Source organism: Pteropus alecto, unplaced genomic scaffold (assembly GCF_000325575.1).
Source record: "Pteropus alecto unplaced genomic scaffold, ASM32557v1 scaffold88, whole genome shotgun sequence".
NCBI classification, from domain to species: domain Eukaryota; kingdom Metazoa; phylum Chordata; class Mammalia; order Chiroptera; family Pteropodidae; genus Pteropus; species Pteropus alecto.
The window spans coordinates 8,415,947-8,435,807 of record NW_006494611.1 but is presented as its reverse complement, the minus strand read 5'-3'; the positions used below and the strand labels follow the sequence as shown (position 1 = coordinate 8,435,807).

The following is a 19,861-nucleotide window of genomic DNA, read 5'->3' as shown; positions in this document are numbered from 1 at the left end:
CAGTCCATTTGGAGAGATCAAGAGGCAGCTGCTATGGTAACTATGTATTTTTGTTAATGAACAGCAGACTAATAAGATATGTAAAACATACGTAAGCAAACTGCAGAGTTAGCTGCTGTCAAAGCTATAGGGGTATAATACTTTTTCTTTTCCTTCTCCCCAACTTCTAAAAAATGTTAACTTTCCTCTGTTTTCTAATTTGCCATTCCTAATATTGAAACGCTAACACGAACTATTTCTTTTTCTGCTTAGTCTGCACAATAGTTCCCTGTGGTAAATTTATGGGAGATGAGCTGAGGTATGAGGTACATAGAGGAAAAGAATTGGTTAATTGGATTAAGAAGTGGATTTCCTTTAGACTCAGAAGAACAGGGACAAAAATTTTTACTAAATATTTTGTTTTCTGGCCTATAATCCCTCCCTCCCCCCTGCTTTTTGGCCATTAGTTCCCCTTTTGAGTCTCTCTCTGGGATTAGAACTAGTAAGTAGTATGTTTCTTAAAGATGTTTCTATCATAAAGGCCAGGTACAATTGGAATATTACATTAAGTCAAGCCTTAAAAGTTCCTGTAATCTGTACCATCCTGTCTCATACTGTCCCATCTCATAGTTGTCCTCTCTCTGCAGTGCTCTATGCCCAGGTCTCTGTGGCTGGGCTGCTCCAGCCTGGCGGACAGCATGCCTTCGCTGCGATGCCTGTATAACCCAGGGACTGGCGCACTCACAGCTTTCCAGGTACTTTCTCTGTCTCTGTGGGTTATTTGTGGGCTTTAGTATTTGTGTCTAATTCATTAGTGTGTCCCTCTTTCTTTTCCGTGCTTTACTTATGTTCACTTTTTCTCCTTCATTTGCCTATATTTCATGTCACTCAGTCCTCCTTTAATGATTAATTTTTAATGTAGATCCAGACTGATCCACTCTTAAGACATTTTTGTTATCATGATTGGTTTGCCAAAATTGACACAGCATAACTCGACTGTTGGTTTTCATATTTGGTAGAAGTATGATAATGAATTTTAAAGTAATCTCAACAAATAGCATTCAATATGTGATGTTTTCTCTGGACCTACATGAAGATAATTAATGGAATTATTTATAACCAGTTGCCAAATGCCTTATGTTTTTCTTATGATTACTAAAAATGTAAAGTGTGTATATACATATATACATATAGTAGTAAGTAACCAGGAGACACTCTGACACACTTACAAACATATATATATATTTGTAAGAACTATGTTTATATATTAACAGGTCTAGTTTCAAGGTAGAAAGGCCTTTAAGACCTTTGAGTACAGTGTTCAGCTTGAGACATCTGGTCTTGCATGTACTGACAGATTCCAGTTCCTTTCAGCCTTTCTTAGAGGCCATTAGGACAGTGCCAGGATGTGAGAGAAAACTAGAGAGGAGGAGATGGAAAATTTGTAGAGGAAAATGTAAGAAAGAGCTTCGTGCCCATTGTTTACAGATTAGGGTACCATATATGGTGATTTTCTTGGCAGAAGTGTTATCTGTCCATCTCAGGTATTTGCAATTTGTGTTTAGCATTTGGTAGTAATACACAACAAATTAATTTTTAAATTTGTTTTTAACCTGTGTAGCTTATATTTTATTTAGAAGAATTTCAAAGACAAGCTGTAAGTAAGCATCAGAATGCTTATGACTAAGTCTTAGTTAAAAGAGGGATACTTAAGTATTCCACATTCCTGAACAATGCTAACAGTTGCTACTTTTTAATGATAACTGTTCTAGTGATGATAGTGCTAGATATTTGTTTGTCCTTTGCAAAATATAATATTAAACTTCCTTTACTTGTCTTATGAAATACAATATAGTAAAGTGTGTAGGCTTAAAATTAGTTAAATCAGGGCTTACATGCGATCTGTCACTAGTAGTACTATCTTGAGCAAGACATTTTACTCTAATCTTCATGTTCCTCATCTGTGAATAGTAATATTCACAGTGAATAGTACTATAGTAAGGACATGTAAATGGTTGCGGTTTTTTTTATCTTCATCTTTATCATCATTAGCATTATTGCTATTATTGTTAGAGGATATTGATATCCTGGGAGTATCGTTTATTTCAAGTATCTTACATTTTTTACTATGTATTATATTGATAAAGTTACTGCTCTTAAGGAACTCATAGTCTAGCCTATTGGCTTTTAACCTTTTTTTGGTTGCAATGAGTTTAGCCAGATTGCAGAGTCTGAGTGAATAGACCATACAAGACTGCTCTCACCAGTTGCAAGTTTAGGAACCCCTACAACTACTCTCAGGTTTGATAATTCACTAGAAAAAAATCACGGAACTCACTGAAAGCTATTGTACTTACGGTTTATTACAGGTTACAAGAAGAGGATCAGGTTAAAATTAGCCAAAAGAAGAGACATATGGGCAGAAACTGGTCAACATGTAAAATTTCATGTCAGCCTTTGCCCATAGAGTCATGGATGGCATTACTGCTTTTGGGCCGTAATATGTGACAATACATCAGGTATTGCCAACCACGGACACTCACCCAAGGTTTTGGTATCCAGAACTTTTATTGAAGCTCAGTTACAAACTGCCCACATGCTGACCTTTAGTTTCTAGCCCCTCTTGTAGGTCATATTAATGCTTTTAGTCTCCATTTCCTCTCAGGATTGGAACTGATCAAGTATGACTCAAAGCCTCCTTCACTGATCACATTTGTCTAGTCCCCAGGCGAACAAAGACACACCTGTTAGGTAAGAAGTTCCGGGGAGGCTAGATACCAGCTCCCAGTAGCCAAGAGCAAAGGAGCTCTCTTTGGGTATGGTTAATTTTTCACTACAAGGTTTATGGACACCATTGAAGATCTGATGAGAATTACTGATTTTGGAAAAATGCACGACACATAGGCAAAATTTCATTTAATAGTTATATATATATGATTATTATATTTATCTTTTACTGTGAGATGCAAGAGCTCTTAAGTCACATAATATCAAAAGTATAATCTCCCAAACTGATAAATTCTATGAAGGAAATGTGCAGGGAGTCATAAGAATATATAAAAGAGGAACCTGATCTAACCTGAGGATGGGAGTAAGGAAGATCAGGTAATCAATGTTTGAAGTAAGATCAGAATGATGAGGTCTGAACTCAGCGAGAAAGGGAGGAGGGGGAAACATTTTAGGCCCAGGGACGAGGCACATATATGTGGAGCTTGGTGCACTTAAGGACTCCTGAAAAAAGACGATTTTATTAAGAGAATGAGAATGGAGTTAGGAAAGATTAGGGAAGCTTGATGCGCAGGATTTGTGGGCCATTGAAAGGAGTTTAGTCTTCTAAGAAGGTGGTAAAGCTGTTGAAAGGATTTAAAAACAAGTTTGACCTATCAGATATGTATTTAGATACATCACTCTAGCTACAATAAGGCTAATTTCAGTAGTTGAGGGGAGATGGTAGCAGTTTCCTTTGCAGTCTTAAAAATTATTGAGGACTCCAAAATGCTTTTGCTTACGTGGGTTAAATCTATTGATGTATACTATAATCAAAATTACAATTAAGAAAAAACTTAATATTAATTTATTCATATAAAATAACTATAATAAACCCATTATAAATTTATGCAAATAAAATATTTTTTATGTAAAATAACTTTTTTAAAACAAAAATATCAAGACTGGCAATGTATTACATTTTTACAAATCTCTTTAATGTCTGGATTAATAAAAGATAGCTGGATTCTCCTTTCTGCTTCTGCATTCAATCTGTTGTGATGTGGTGTTTTGGTTGAAATATATGAAGAATATCTAGCCTCACACAGCTATATAGTTTGAAAAGAGGGAGGTATTTTAATACCCTTTTCAGGTAGTTGTAATTGCTTAAAGATTAGTTGTAGTATAGAATCTGAAATCATCTCACTGAACTTCTTGTGCTCTGTTATATTAAAATGCATTGGTCTCAGTCTTCTCAACAAATCATGCTGGAACAATTGGACATCTAAATGCAAAATAATGAACCTCAACTGTTATACTACACCACATACAAAAATTAACTCAAACTGGATCATAGACCTGAATATGAGCTAAAATTATAAAACTATTTAATATAAAAAAATGAGGGAAGAAAAAAATCATTATGGCTTTGGGTTAGGCAAAGAGTTCTTCAATAAGACACAAAAAACATGAACCCATAACAGAAATCAGTGATAAGTTGGGCTTATCACAGTTTAAAACTGCTTTTCAAAAGATACCGTTTAGAAAATGAATAGTTAAGGCATTGACTGTTAGAAAACTTTTGTAAAATACATTTTTGATAAAAGGCTTATCTTCAGAGTATATAAAGAACTCTTATAACATAATAATAAGATAAACTACCCAATAAAATAATGGGCAATTAATGGGCAAAAAAATTTGAATGGATGCATTACCACAAAAGATATACAAATGGCAAATAAGCATATGAAAAGATGCTCAGTATTTTTAGTCACCAGGGAAATGCAAATTAAAATCACAGTTTAGTAGTGAGATACTACTAAATAGCCATCCACATACCTCTTCCCACCCGGGGATGCGGGTATGGGAATTCAGTAGACCCTAGGTAATTAATATATCCTAGCATAATAGGAGAAATGTGCTAGGTATGAGAAATTCCTTGAAAGTAGAATTCTTATACATATCCATTGACTTTCCCAGTGCCATGTAGTGTTTTTTAGTAGTTGGGGCTCAATAAATACTGATGATTTGAACTATATTAGGGAAGTGGTAAAGATAATCACATACAATTAAAAATTGCATGAGTTAAAATCATCTGACTCGGACACCAAAATACTAAGAAAAATTCCAATTTTTCATTTGGCTTAAGGCAATCTTGAATCTAAGGTCAGTAGGAAAGAATGTTGAACAAATTCACCATCATTTTTCTATTTAGTCTTAATCAAAAATCAATAAATATTTATTTTAAAAAATTTATTGAATCCTCTTATAAGTTAGTACTTCTAGAGTGTATTTGGAGAAAGGCTGATTTAGAGATTTTGCTGAAAAATCCAGGAATAAATTTGAGTGTTTGGGCCTTGAAAAAAAGCCCGGAAGCCAGTATGTCATGCAGTGATTAAGAGCATGGGCCCTAGCACCAGACTACTTGAGATTTGAGCCTGGCTCTGTCTAAGTATGACCTTAGGCAGGTACTTGACCTCTCTAAACCTCAGTTTCCTTATCAGTAAAATGGGGGTGATAATAGTGTCTCTTATAGAATTGCTGTTAGAATTAAATTAGTTGATTTATATTAAGTCCTTAGAACAGTGCCTGGCAGGTTAATGAGTTTTATATTATTAGAAAAATGCACAGAAGACTAGGTTTGGAGCCTTTCAGCAAATACTATTTTTCACCTTGGTATAAAAGAGTATGCTATTAAAAAAAATCTTATATTTTTCATACCTTACAGCCTAATTCTGTATCATTGAGAAGCCTACTCTTGGTTCAGTTATTGATAAGAAAATTTTGCTTTTCTCAAAATTACTATAAGTATGCTTGTTTATTTTTTCTTATCTTCAGAGAGATCTATAATGTTTTATGTAGCAAAAATGGAGGAAATAGGCTTATTTGTTATTTTTATTCTTTTAATCCAAAATTTGTCCTGTCAGGTTCAGTGTGCACAGGTGCTCAATATTGCTGATTGACTAATTGGCAGATATATGACTTTAATCTTTCCTGTTTCCATTACTAGAATTATAATAATCTTAGTATATTCACATCCTTCTGGTTTGGGATTTTTTAGAGTTTTGTTTGTGTAAAATTTATATACAGTGAAATACACTCATCTTAATTGTACTCTGGATGAGTTTGAGAAATGTGCACATTTCTCATTCTCAAGATAGAGAACATTTCCATAATCTGAAAAAGTTTCTTTGTACCCCTGTCCAGATAGGGCCCATCCCCCATATGCAATTACTCTTCTCATTTGTCACCAACAATTAGTTTTGCCTGTTCTTGAACTTCATGTAAATGCACTCGTATAGTGTACATTCTTTTGTGTCTGTTTTATTTTGCTCAACATGTTTTTGAGATTTATCCATTTTGTTGTGTTTATCAGAAATTCTTTTTTATTGCTGAATATCTTCCATTGTATTAGTATATCACAATTTATACATCTATTGATATACATTTGGATTGTTTCCCTTTTTTTTTTTTGTCTACTATGAATAAAGCTACTGTATAAAGTTTTTACAAGTCTTTTTGTGGACATGCATTTTTATTTCTCTTGGGTAAATACCTAAGAGTAGAATTGCTGAGCCATAGAGTAAGTGTATTTTTAACTTTAAAAGAGTCAAGTAATTCTCCAAAGTGGTTGTCCCAGTAGGAATACTTATTTTTACTAATATTGCCGAATATATTTAAGGAGGTGCCTTAGTAATAGCTTCATGCCATTTTTTCCCTTTAAATTATTGCATTCCTTCAGTAAGTTCAAAGCAACTTATGAAGTCAAAATTTTGTGACAATAGAAAATGAAGAGCCATTAAGTCATTGTTGAATTTGTTAGAGTATCCTTAACAACTCAGATGAAAATGGCAACATTGGGATAGTTTGATTATTGACATTTCAAACCACACATTTTAAACTAGTGACAGAAGATGCTGAAAATATTGTTTAAGTAGACTCTATGAGGACATGTTTAGTTTGAACATATTTTCATTTTCATCATTCTATTGTTTTGTCCTGGAAAGTATGTGGGTGATTAAGAGGATTTCTGTTGATTAATAGTAGATGTATTTTGTGGAATCATTTGCTCATCTTTATCAAATGGTAATCTTATAATATATAATAAATGACAATGATCAGTAGAGAGAAAGTGCTTAAAAATAGCTGAGTAATTAAGGTCCTTTATTTTTTTAGACATTGAAAGAAAAGAGAAATTCGAACAATAAGAAGATAAGTAGATTTATATGACCTTAGAGTAAGTATTTCATGTGTCAAGTATAGCTAGTACTTTTAGGGAAATCTTGAGCTAAAAGAACCATATCATATTTGAATATTAGTTAGGGTCCCTTGTCCAAGGTTGAAGTTGTTGAAGGTTGACTTCACGAGAGAGAATGTATTTTATTGTTCAAGAATACTTAGAAGTCTACTAAATCTTACCATCTATTAAATTAAATGTTAAAATGGAATAATATAGGAAAATTAAGCATTATTTAGGATATATGTACATATGCACATGACTTCACTTTACAGTCGAGGTTTTAGGGGAATATGGATTATTAGATTGATTATAAATTAACATTCAACTGTTACTACAAAACAATACCATAAAGAAAAGTATTCCATGACAAAAACACTTATCAAACCCTAGCCAATGGCCCCCCTGTTGTATATGAATAATCTCAGTAATCATAACTTCTGTATAATAAAATATTTAATTCTTTTGTGTACATATGTTGACTTTTTTGACTGTGTCCCACCTATACCCTTGCATTAGGAGTTTGACTACAGTGACAAATCAAAATGTTTTTGTTTTGTGGGGGAAAAATTCTTATATTTCCCCCTGCTTATAAAATGAATTTATTGTTTATTATGTAAATCACTTGGTAAATATATAAACAAGAAAGTATCACCCATAATCCTTCCCCACTTTAAGGTAATCATCAACATTTTGGTTTCCCTTAGTCTGGAATAATTTATCTATCCATTCATACACGTACACACAGAAGCATACCCAAACAAATATAATTTTGTTTCAAAATATTTTTATTATTACCATTTTCTAACAAAATATAAAAATGAAACATTTACTATTAATCATAGAAAATAGTAGAAATATTTTAAATGTCCTACCAGACATTACCACTTTATTGATACTAATACTTTCTGAATTTCAATTACAATAGCCCTCTCTTATCTCCCTTTTCACTTTCCATGGTTTCAGTTACTCGTGGTCAGCTGCAGTCCAAAAACAGTAAATGGAAAATTGCAGATATTATGAGAGAGAGAGAGAGAGAGAGAGAGACCACAGTTACATAACTTTTATTATAGTGTATTATAATTTTTTTATTATTTTATTTTTAGATATTGTTCCTAATCTCTTAATGTGACTAATTTATAAATTAAACTTTATCATAGTACGTATAGGAAAAAACAATATGTATAGGGTTCAGTACTATCTTTGATTTCAGACAGCCACTGGGGTCTTGGAATATAACCCCCCCCGCCCCCCGAGGATAAGGGGGGACTACGATATAGTCTCATCCAAATTATACATTTGTTGGTTATATTGATTTTGGTCACTCTTTATCGCATGGCCGGTTGCTCACGTTTTTAAATTGAACAAAGTTTGAACTTGGTTTACCTCTCATGTAATTGAGTGGCTTACTACCACTTCTATCTCATGTAAATTCTTAGCCGTTTTAAATTTATAGTTCTCCAAAGGTGCTGTGTTCTCTCATGCATCTGTGTCTTTGCATATCCTGTGTTCTCCCTACCTGAGGAACCTTACTGAAAACATCTGTCCTCCCCTACACCCTGCTTCCACCTTTATCTGCCTGTCTAATTCCACTATTCAGCTCAACTTATTTTGCCTCTAGAATAAAGATTCTTTCACTCTCCCCCTAACCTCGTCAGAACATCTGTACCCAGGGCATACACTAGATACCTCTGTCATAGCACTGACAGCTATTGTAATTGTTCTCTCACTAGACTCTCTATTCCCTGAGAGTAGGACTGTGTTTTGTTCATTTATATTTCCAGTGTCAAGTATAGTGCTTCTTGGTACAGAATATGTGCTTTATAAATTTTTGCTGAATGAATGACTGAACTTAAATAATTTGAAGAAGACTATCAAATAGCATATATGGCATGGAAGGAGAGAAAACATTGGTTCAGTGGTGATATTTGCACATACATACACATAAGTGTTCTGTATTCAGCAAAAGTCATAATTAAACAATTATTTCAAAGACCACACATTGACATGGAAAAAAGGAAAACATCTGAGTTTGATTTATGGCAGTCTTCAAATTTTATACATTTGGCTTTCATACAGCTCCACACCATGATGATCTCCTGTCAACTGGATTTTATTTGCTGAATTTGGACTCTTGTTGATGAACAAATACACATTTCAAGCTATTAAATAGTGGCACTACCAGCCAGTTAACAGTTCAGTTTCAATGATGTCAATATCTTTATCTTCACAGCAGTGTATGTTTGTGCAATTATTTTACTATTTTATTGCATTTTACCCTTATTCTATAAAAGAATAGATACTGGGAAATTAAAATGATGATAGTAGTGATAAACAACAGTCTAGAGAAAAGATGGAAATCATTAGGCACAGTGAAAGTGACCCTTTAGTCATGATTAGGTATAAAATTAAAGTATGTGTCCAAAACGTTGGAAATATATTACTGAAGATTGCTTCTTAAAGTATAATTATGGATTTTAAAATATTTCAGCTAACATTAGAATTTATTGTTTAGCTTCTAGTCTTTCAACTTTTATATGTGTTTCAATAAGAAAAATAGAAATGACCTGAATTTGCTGCATTTTACCTTATCCTGAAAATACAGTAGTCTGTCTTGGAGAAATGACATCATTTGGACTTGTGTTTCAGGGTGCCTATTTGGTTATTTAAATACTCTATTTCTCAAGTTTTGTAATAATAGATTCCTCCATCGCTGAGTATTTTGACATGTCTGTGATGCAGGTAATGTTCACGTATAGGCTAATCTGCAACATTATCTAATGTTCACGTATAGGCTAATCTGCAACATTATCTAATGTTTAGAGTAAACCAAATCATCTTATTACGGAGATTTCCTTAAATTTCCTTAAATTTTTTTTGTATTTTTCTAGATGAATCTGAAAAATTAAACTCTTCACAAAGAGGGTTTATTACTTTTGTTTATGTTGAATAATGTTGGATTTTTCTAATTGCCCTAACTTCAAAATGACCCCTAATGGCAGAAGGGAGAGTACAGGTACCCCAGGGGGCCTGGAGTTGCCCCACTGTAAGAAACACAGACCAGAAGAATGGAATTGATGAAAACTCTAAGGGTGATGGGAGCCTCTGTGGATGCATTGTCCTTACCAGACAAATTCTTGCTGTGGGCAATTAAGACGCACCTGTATCTTCTGGAGAGGTACATATTACTTTCTTTATATTCCAAGATTACCTTCTTATTATTGCCATCTTTGTGCTGAGTAGAGGCCAAAGTACCATAGGAGTTCTTTCTGTTCTATTCAGGAATCACTGTTGGTTGTTTTGTGACTGCCATAGCCATTTGTACCTTCTTTACTTATTGTTCTGCTTTATGTGGTAGTGTTTTATTGTCTTGCTATCCTTCCTTGTGTTAGTTTCTATACTTGAGATTTTATGTGGACTGTCAAGATTTGGAATCTTGGTAAATAGGCAGCATTTAGGAAACTTTTTGGGTCGTTTTCATGAAGAGAGAAATTCAGGTTATTTACGACGGCCTCATTGTGGGCCGGGGGGAAAGACCAATCTCTTGTTTAGCTGCATAGGCCTGCCTCTAAGAATTGCAATACTTTAGTATTGAGAGGCGATATCCACAAGTTTTGTTTTCCTAAGAGTGATGTTGAATAGTTTTGAGCTTTTCTATGTTCTCTGGCCCAGTCCTCTGGAGACCAAGTTTATTATATTTTGAAGAAGTCATTTGGGTCTAGGATGTAGTACATCTTCATGAAACGGGACTTTGCAGTGTACCCTCCCCTGCTGGGTTATCTGTCATCTACCTTTTAAAGTTCTCAGGTGTACCATTCAATCCTCAAGACCTTTGTTGCAGACCTAGTATCTGTGGCTTGGTATGAATTCTCTGTCTGTAAAATTGACATTAAAAAAGAGTATATTCATTTTCATATGTGATTCTTTAGCAGGAAGTTCAGGTCTTAGCCTCATTTGGTCTAGTGTGCGTGTGCGTGTGTGTGTGTGTGTGTGTGTGTGTGTGTGAGAGAGAGAGAGAGAGAGAGAGAAAGAGGTCATAAACAGAAAGGAAAGAGTAGAGAGATAAGTACTCATTTTGTTTTCATGTTTCACACATATAAATATATATTGCACTATTTCAATCTAGTAAATATAAAGCTTTTTATATGAACATCAGAAGTTTTATATTTGAAAGAAAGCACATGATTAGTTTTACTAAAATATAGTTGCTATTGTTCATTGTGCTTTCACCCTTTGCATGAGCCATGTTTTGAGGAGTTCCTGTTTCTTTGCTGGTAATAAAACATAAGGGAAATTTCTAGTAAAATATTAGTATAGTTCCCCTACATTTTTAAATTGGTAGGTCATTAATTTTTTAAGCATTTCGGTTGCAGCATAGTGCAATTCTGTGGGGGGGAGGGTGGAATTGGTAAAATGAGGATAAAATGGGTACAAGATTCCAAAAGCTTGAAAATAATGCCGTATATGAAAAAAATCTCTTTTGTATTCCCACTCTGGTTCTATTTCAGTAGTCCTGGAAATGTGCCTATGGACTATTTACAGTGAGATTATAAAACTGAATCATGATTTTGGTGAATAGAAGCCAGAGCATGTGGCTCCAGCACCCCAGCTGGCAGTAAGCTCTCCCTAGGTTTATGAATGTAGTTAGATGGCCCCCAACTGTTTACAAGACAGCAGAGGTGAGATCTTTGATTGACAAGTCAGAAATGCATTAGATCATTCTCTCTGCCAGTCTCTGGTTCATGCTGTTAAAAATGTCAGCCTCCAAGTTTGAATGGCAGCCTGAGGGCCTTAGAAGCTTTTTGTTTTCTGAGATGGAAACACAAATTGGATGTGTGCCTGAGCGCTTCATCCTGGGCTGTAATTTCATCTTTTAGCTAAGAACCACAAGGTACATGAGCAAAGCACCCTGTAAACAATAATACAGTGGAAAAAAAATAAACAAGGTCGTGTTTCGGGTACGTTGATCCGTTGGTGTCCTGACCTCTATCACGTTGAACATCTCCACTCTGATTGCTGTTCCCTTTGGCATTACAATGAGAGAAAGAGAGACTGACATAGGAGGAAAAGATTTAAAGTTGCAGTGTCGTTGCACATTCCTTATATTGGCTATGAAATATTGAACTGTCAGAACGTGACACTTGGTTTTTTAAGCAACCTTTCTTGTTTGAGGTGTTTGCAGTTCATTCCTTTCTCCCCCATTCGTCTGCTTTCATTGATAGGGTTCGAAGTAGTTGCCTTAAATGCATGAAAAGGGACAATGTTAAAGAGAAGTGGTGCTGATGGAGCCAAATAAAGTTAACACTTGAACATAAATGCAGGCTGTGAGGTGTGGGCAAACAGAGACCAAAGTTGAGTTAGTGCAATTTTATTGGGTTTTATGGAACATCATGTTTAAAGGAAGAAGCAGTTTAGGTTCTGGTTCTGTTTTGTGGAGGCGCAGTCAGTTGGGAAGGCAGTAGTAGGTAAGACAAGAGATTGTGAATGACATAGTTTGTTAAACTGATAGCCTACTGTATGACCGTATTGCCAGTTAAATCAACATTAATCCAGCTAGTTATTTATTGCTATAATTATCTAATGTCTTTGGCAAGCGGTTCATTACGAAAGACTAAAAATTTTGGCAAGAAAGTAACTTTTTAAAAATGTGTAAAATTTGTATTTATAGTAAGATCGATAAATAAGTAATATGGAAGAACCATTATCTTTGTAATTACTACAGCTTAATGGCACATAAATAGAAAATCTTCGTTGGAAAAGCCAAACCATAGACTTCTTGGAAATTATTTTCTAGTGATAGAACAAGTTTTTAAGTTGCATACATCTTAAAACAACAGATATTTAACATTTAAAATGTTTTCTTCCTAAGAAAACAGCACTATTATTAGATGTGTACTTAATCCATTTTGAAGACATAGACCTTACAAGTAAAGTTTTAAGTGAGAATGACGTTTTGCATTTCTTCTGAAGTATGAAAAAGTAGGTTTGTGTTAAAAGTATTCGAATTAACTCTTATTGATGGTTTTAAAGGACAGCTGTTTAGCTTAGCTGTCCTTTAAATGTGAAAGGCAGGAGCTATTCTCCATCATGAATATATAGTGAAATACCCTGGAAAATGGTGGTAATCATCCTGACATTTCTTAGTTTCCTGCTTTGAGGTCATGCTGAAAAGAGAGGAGATAGTATTTATAAAATAATGGCCTACTCCCTTGTACCCAGAGTTATGTTCTCATTTACAAAATACAGTACATAGAAAGCAAAAAACCAAAGAGAGGGATATAGAGAATAGTTATTGTTGCCTTAAATATTGCTCTGTATTTTTAAAGCATAAATATTGATGTAGATTTTCATTTAAGTTACAAGAACCCACCATCTAGACGCAATAGGGGAGTTTTCAAAAATCATTCTTCTAGAAATTGATTTCTCATTGGCTGATTTCTTGAGACTGAGTAAAAACAAACCATTCTTTTCAATCTTGGAATAATATGAATGCAAGTGCTTATTTAAAAAAATAAGACTAGACACATGTACATTTATGGAATCTCCTAAATCTTAACACAGAGAAACTGTACAAAATTTCTTCTTCTCCTTGTATGTTATTAATGCGTTAATTACTATGAAAATGCCTCACAGCCCATGGTCTTTTATATAGCCACATCTCTATAATAATAATTAGCTTTATTACTTAAAGTCCAGGCTTGCCTCATGAGCAAAAAACGGTGTATTAATAGAACCATAGAATTTCAGCATTGAAAGGGACATGATGCCTATCTAGTCACATGCAGGCATCCTTTATAAAGTGTTTTTGGCAGGAGGTTACCTAATCTCTACTTCATCATTGCCATTATTTGCAAGTTGAACTTCTTGAGGCATCTTTTTTTTTCTTCACTGTTGGTTCTATTAGAAAGTTTTCCCTCAATAAAGAGTCAAACTTTTTGCTCCTCTACTGATTCTAATTCTGCCTTATGTCGTAATGTAAAGTAATTGTCTTCTTTTTCATATATTTATGTTTAAGGATAGCTATCATGTTGCTTGCAAGGATATATTTTGTTCCCAGGGTGAGTATTCCTTAAATTGACTCAGAGTGGTTCTGTTGGTGTTTCTTTGGAAAATATCAATAATTATTCCTGCCGTTTTTATAATCTACTATTTTGGTAGAGAGTATTATCATTCTGGTTGTCCTTCATTGTGAATGCATTCCACTTTGACAGTGTCCTCATTACAATATGGCATGCATAACTAGAGGCAGTGCTGCAAAAGTGTGTACTAGCTTAGAATACAGAGATACATCTTATTTTGAACATAATTTGGATTATGTAATTTAATTACTGCAGCCTAAAATTGCATATTCTTTTGTGGTGTAGATGATGGAAACATCTCTAGGAACTTAGCCTGGGTTTGTTTCTTCACCTTTTCTTCGATGCCAGAAAAGCGTATGTAAGCACTTTGACAAATGACATAATGTAGTGGCATATCTGAGTGGTACAGGTATTTTAAACCTAGCTCCAGTTCCTGAAGATGGTGAACATCTGCTTAGAGGTATTGTAGAGCTCCACAATGCACTAATTGAATTACTCTTTTCTGGAGTTGCAGACTGCACTAATTGAATTAGAAGAGTGTGTGTGTGTGTGTGTGTGTGTGTAACAGATAATTCCAACCTTAACAGGAGAGTGTAGGAGATGTGACTGATGGTGTGTACTATGCTGCTATCTAATGGCAGCCTATGGAACTACTACATGGTCTCCAGGGAAGAAAGAATACAGTCATCTGATCTAGTGTGACCTCAGTCTAACCCCATCTAGTTTAGTTCAAAGGTCCCAAGATGAATTTTTGTAATTCTAATTTTAAGGAGGAAGAATGTGATTAATTTCTCCATTAAAAATTAAGATGGTTATTAGGCATAATATTTTTTATGAAGTACTAAGTTGCAAAAAACTCCTTACCTCTAAATTGGTGAAAACAAATCCAAATGTACTGTCAATGGATCATGTTCTTTCTCATGTTGCATTTTGTCTAATGTAATTGTAAAAAAGAATTACCTTTATGAAATGTCTTAGCATCACAGAAAGAACGATATAGGGTTTGTGTTCTTAAATAGAATTTATCGCCGGTTGTCACAATACTGAGGTGAGTCAATTTAAGGGTGTTATCAAATTTGGCTATACGTGATTATGCTTACATAACATTTAAAAAAATTGTAATAGAAAAAATATTTTAATTATAGCAATATCAGAGCAAGTTCTATAAATCTAGGTAATCTTATAAAATTTAATTTTACCACAAATTTGGGTAAGCAAAATGTTCTGAAATGATTTGGTAAGTTTTCTTCTTTTTCTGAAAAAAAGAATGTTGTCACAATTTAATGATTTTTGTAAAACATGAAAATATAATTCTATACAACTTTAAAAGCAATGCACTGAGGAGAATTCAGCATGAACTATATTTTGATTCAGTTTAACTCTAGGCATTCTGACTCCTAAAAATAGCCGTTAGCAAAAAAATTCATATGTATAATCACTTGATTTACAAGCTGTTTATGTGTGCATGTAATACCACTTCAGTAACAGATAAGTGCTAATGGTTACCCTTCTGAGCATTTAAAATGATCTCTTTCAATCTTGTCATATGAAAGAAACAAATATAAAGTATAAAAATTTTTGATTTTATCTATACGATCTTTATTATTAAAATAAAATGTAAGTTTGAATATTTCAATATTGTGTAGGCTAGTTTATTTTTTATTGTAAAGTTGAGCTACTTAGGTTTCTTGTACAAATAATTTTGACTAAAATGACTAAATTATATGATATGCACCCTTTAGGTAGGCTTTACAGGCATTTTACCGACTTAGCAAATGCATTTTGACACCACATAATCTAAAGCTTTACAAATAACATTGCCATTTACAACTAGCCACAATTCCATTTAATTCACATATAGAGTACCTTCTGTGTGCCAGGCACTATACAAAGTATTAGACAAAAATTAAGATTCAGACCCTGTCCTCAAGGAGCTTATAGATATTTATTAGACATTTATTGAGAACCTATGTACCTGTCACTATGCATATAATTTGGGGAAACTACTATTGTGAATAATCATTAGTTTCATGTATTTTTCCTATTTATTGAGCTAGAGTTCTGGCTTAATAGCAGCCTTAAAGAAGCAGGATACTTATGTTCATATCAGATGTAGCTCATCTCAGCAAGAAGAGTGATATGCATATTTCATACTTGTCTGTGTCTTCAATGATTTTCCCTTCTGCCTTTGTATATCTTCTAGGAAAGCAGTAATTATTATTTTTTGATAGCTTTACATGTAGCTTAAAAAGAGATAGGTAACATTTATTACAGTGCCTCCTGCTGGTGATCATAGATTTTCAATCCTTGTCTCCAGAATTGGTAGTGCCCACTTGTGGTTTGGCAGTTAGTTCAGGGCTTCTTCTAAGGCTGTAAAATGGAAAAGAGTCTATTGCATACTAGGTGTAAAGTGCTTCTTTAAACAGTCTATTTCTGGAACCTAAATTGTCCTGGGACCAGCTCTTGATATAAAAATTCATAGAAACCTGTTTTTCACAGAGTGTGGTAACTCCTTGCCATAGTGCTGTAGTGTTAAAATTCACATTGGCCAGGTTGTTCTGTAAATTAAACACTGACAGCTACCCTCAGGGGAACAGCCAATGTATTTATGATGATGTGCTGATTACACAAAATACACTGCAAGCAGAAAACAGCTGCAGAGAACAAACCTCTTAAAAAGAATACAATTACAAATAGCACCCTCAGTATTTCTAGTGGTGAGTGTAGAATACAGCATGCTAATGCATTTTCTTACTTAGTCTGCCTGCAAACAAAAAACTGAAGGAAATAAGTTAAATTATGGTTTACTGCACACGTGGTGCCAACATAACAGAACAGATTTTGTTTCTGAAGAGTATAGCTGAGAGTACACAAATTTCAGGTGTGGGGTAGTCTACCCTGCCCTCTTTTTTAGTTAGTAGGTTTTATTAGTGCTTTACCCATAATTAGCATGGCCTTGAAGTGGTAAGGGTTTTGGACATTTAAGGGATATTACACAATAAGATGGACAGGAGCATATCTAAATTGTGTTTTTAAAAATCTGATAGAAACTCAATATGTTAGAGTTTGTATATCGACATTTTTTTTTGAAGATAAAATTGCATATTTGCATTGTTATTAATGGCTTTGAAGATGTTTGCCCTTGGAATTAATAAAAGGAGTCATGACTCTGTATCTCTGGTAAGGACTTTCTGATTTCTTAGATTCTTTTTTTTTTTTTCTCTCAAGAATATGGTGTTTTAGGACACTGCAATAGCTAGTTAATTGTGTGCGTTTTAGAGAATCAACTCTCAGATATGTCCCCTTTCATCCCTGCCTGTTCCTGATCACATGCCGACAGATAAGATTAGAAAATTAATTTTAGTTTTCCTCATTTGAGATTTCTCTCTGTCACAGTTTAGAGTCAGCATCTATGAAATATTTCAGCTGCCGAGTATGCTAGCTTATGTTTAAATCGGTGGAAAATATGTTGATCTTCCAAGACATAAATTTACTCAAGCCAACTGTAAGGTGTAGCAGGGGGACATAGTGATTGGAAACAGTTCACTTCACCCGCCTGAAACTAAGAATCAACTCTTCAGTATATGGATCACTGGTATGTAATAATCGACTATTATTGGTCTGTCTGTTGGTCTCTTTTTAAATCATTTTGGAACCTCCTGGAGTTATTTTCTTGCTCTGCTGACATCAATCCCATGTGGCAGAGGAGTTGCGTATAACCACTTGGTTTAATCAATAGAATAATTGATAAACCAGATAAGATTTAAACTGATTATAGCCCCAACAGAATTCCCCAGAGGCCTTGGACTCTCTTAATTTTGACATGTGTGTTGTGTACCCTGAGGATGAAGTGCAGTTTGAATTATCTGTTTTTATTTGCTTAATGACGGGGAGGGTGTTAAAGTCAAATGTTTAATTAACCCAGCAATGGGCTGCGTTGTCACTTACACACAGCTGATTGAGATATCTTATGGAGAATACTGAATAGGAATGATAATGTGGCACTGGGACGGAAGATTGCTTTTTCAATCCATTTGCTGGGTCACTGCTTTGAATGTCTTATTGGATGAAAGGCATTCAGCCTGGAGAAAAAATTCAGCATTTAAGTACATTTTGTTCTCTTCTCCCCCCTCTAATCCCCTCCCTGCCCAGAAGTTAACTAAAACAGATATGTTCTAGGCTTAATAAGCCATTCATGTACTAGTAAGAGATCAGGGTAGTCAGTAGCCTCAAGCTACATAATTTCCTGTGGAAACGGAGAAATCCTACTAGCCTCCAAGGTATTCTAAATGTGAGCTCTTTTGTCCCTCATATCCCTTGTCCCTTGCCATTATTGTGGCGTTGTGTTTGGTTACTTGTGTCTTGCTTCTCTGTGTTGAGTTGCTTGATGTGCAGCTACCTCTAGGGTCACAGGCAGACCTTTTTCTCCTAAAGAAGCATATTCTTCATTACATTTTTGCCATTTCATGAAACCGGCTTCTATTTCATTGTATTTTTGATCAAATATAGTGAGATTATTGAACTACTTAGATGAAAATGTGAAGCATATAGATTCTCATTCCTTTTGCTGCTGCTATTATATAAACAAATGGTTCCATGTATATTTCATTTTTATTGAGAGGCAGTTTGCTTTCTGTATGGACTAAAAAACTAGGCCAGGAAAGATCTAATAGCCCACACCATCAAAAATGCAGCCCAGGCAATTGGCGTTTTAATTGACTTGCTGCCCACAAAAAAATCTCTGACTAGCTTTATAATCAAATGTAAAATTCTTTGGAGGCATATTGAGCAAAACTTTAAAAAATTTTATCATGACTTTCCTTCTTTGTAGTTCCTGTTTCTTTCTTCTCTCCCCCAAAGATCTAAACCAGGAATTTACTAATTTTTTTCTTCGCTTTAGTCATTTGTATTCCAGAGAGCACAATAGGGAGAAGGATACAAGATTGATTTTTTATGTGTGTCCTCTTGAAGGCATAGTCGGGGGCATGACTACTTGTGGCGGGGCAGAGGGGTGGTTTACAAAGCAATAGAAGCATGCAGCTAGTTTTCAGGCGCAGGCTGGACTTTTGCGGGTCAAGACAGACCAGACGAGTAGCTTATCTTGAGGGACGCAAGTAATAGACCAAATATAGAACAGCTATTTCAGGAATCATGTAGGTCATTTAATTATCCATTATGATTGAGTGGCTAATGCTCTTTTGGCAATTACATGACCTCTGTTATTCGTGAAACCTTTCCAGGCCCTCGTGGGTTGAATGACCCACCAGTCAGTGCTTGCAGACTTCATTCCACTCAGAAGGAGAGGAGATACTGGGAACTACTGGCATTTAGAAATGGCTACACTTTCTGTACTGACTGCTACCCAGAATGTCCTTTGTACAACAGTGATAGGTAACTGGTTTTGAAGTCAACTGTTCCTTCATTGCCTGCAGGAGCAAGAACAACATCGGTTTCCACAAGAGGGACTTGTGGCAAAACAAACTTTAATGCTAAAGTTGGCTATTATGATATTCACAGGTTCTGTACTAAGAGCAAGTATTATGGTATTAAAACTTAATTAAAATTAAGTGTTTGCTATCTGTCAAACCAATTACCCATTTCCAAACTCTGAAGTTAGTGATTTTTTTCATTCCTTAACACACCAAAATGCTATTAATGATACTAATAACAGATTTTGAAAGATCAATAATTAAAATGAGCTCAGTTTAAATCAGCTAATCATTATTTATTTATTTAAATAATCATGCTAAAATAATTAAATAAAAAGGCCACTTTAAAATTGAGGTGCTGATCTAAGAATAGTTCTAGAACATTTGGATTAAAGTTTCTCACTTTTTTCTTTAATCAACAAAGAATCAGT

The 19,861-nt window shown here is 34.5% G+C and overlaps 1 protein-coding gene across 8 annotated transcripts in view; it reads left to right on the top strand.

Moving 5' to 3' along the window:
• Positions 1–19,861, top strand: part of BTRC (beta-transducin repeat containing E3 ubiquitin protein ligase) — a 148,571-nt gene that overhangs the window by 46,715 nt on the left and 81,995 nt on the right. For 5 of the 8 annotated variants that reach the window (XM_015600029.2, XM_025042329.1, XM_025042328.1 and 2 more), the window contains exon 2: positions 627–734. The exons of the other annotated variants lie outside the window; for them this stretch is intronic. In XM_015600029.2, coding sequence (XP_015455515.1) covers positions 627–734 — 108 coding nt within the window. The remainder of the gene's footprint in view (positions 1–626; positions 735–19,861) is intronic. 8 annotated transcript variants of the gene reach the window in all.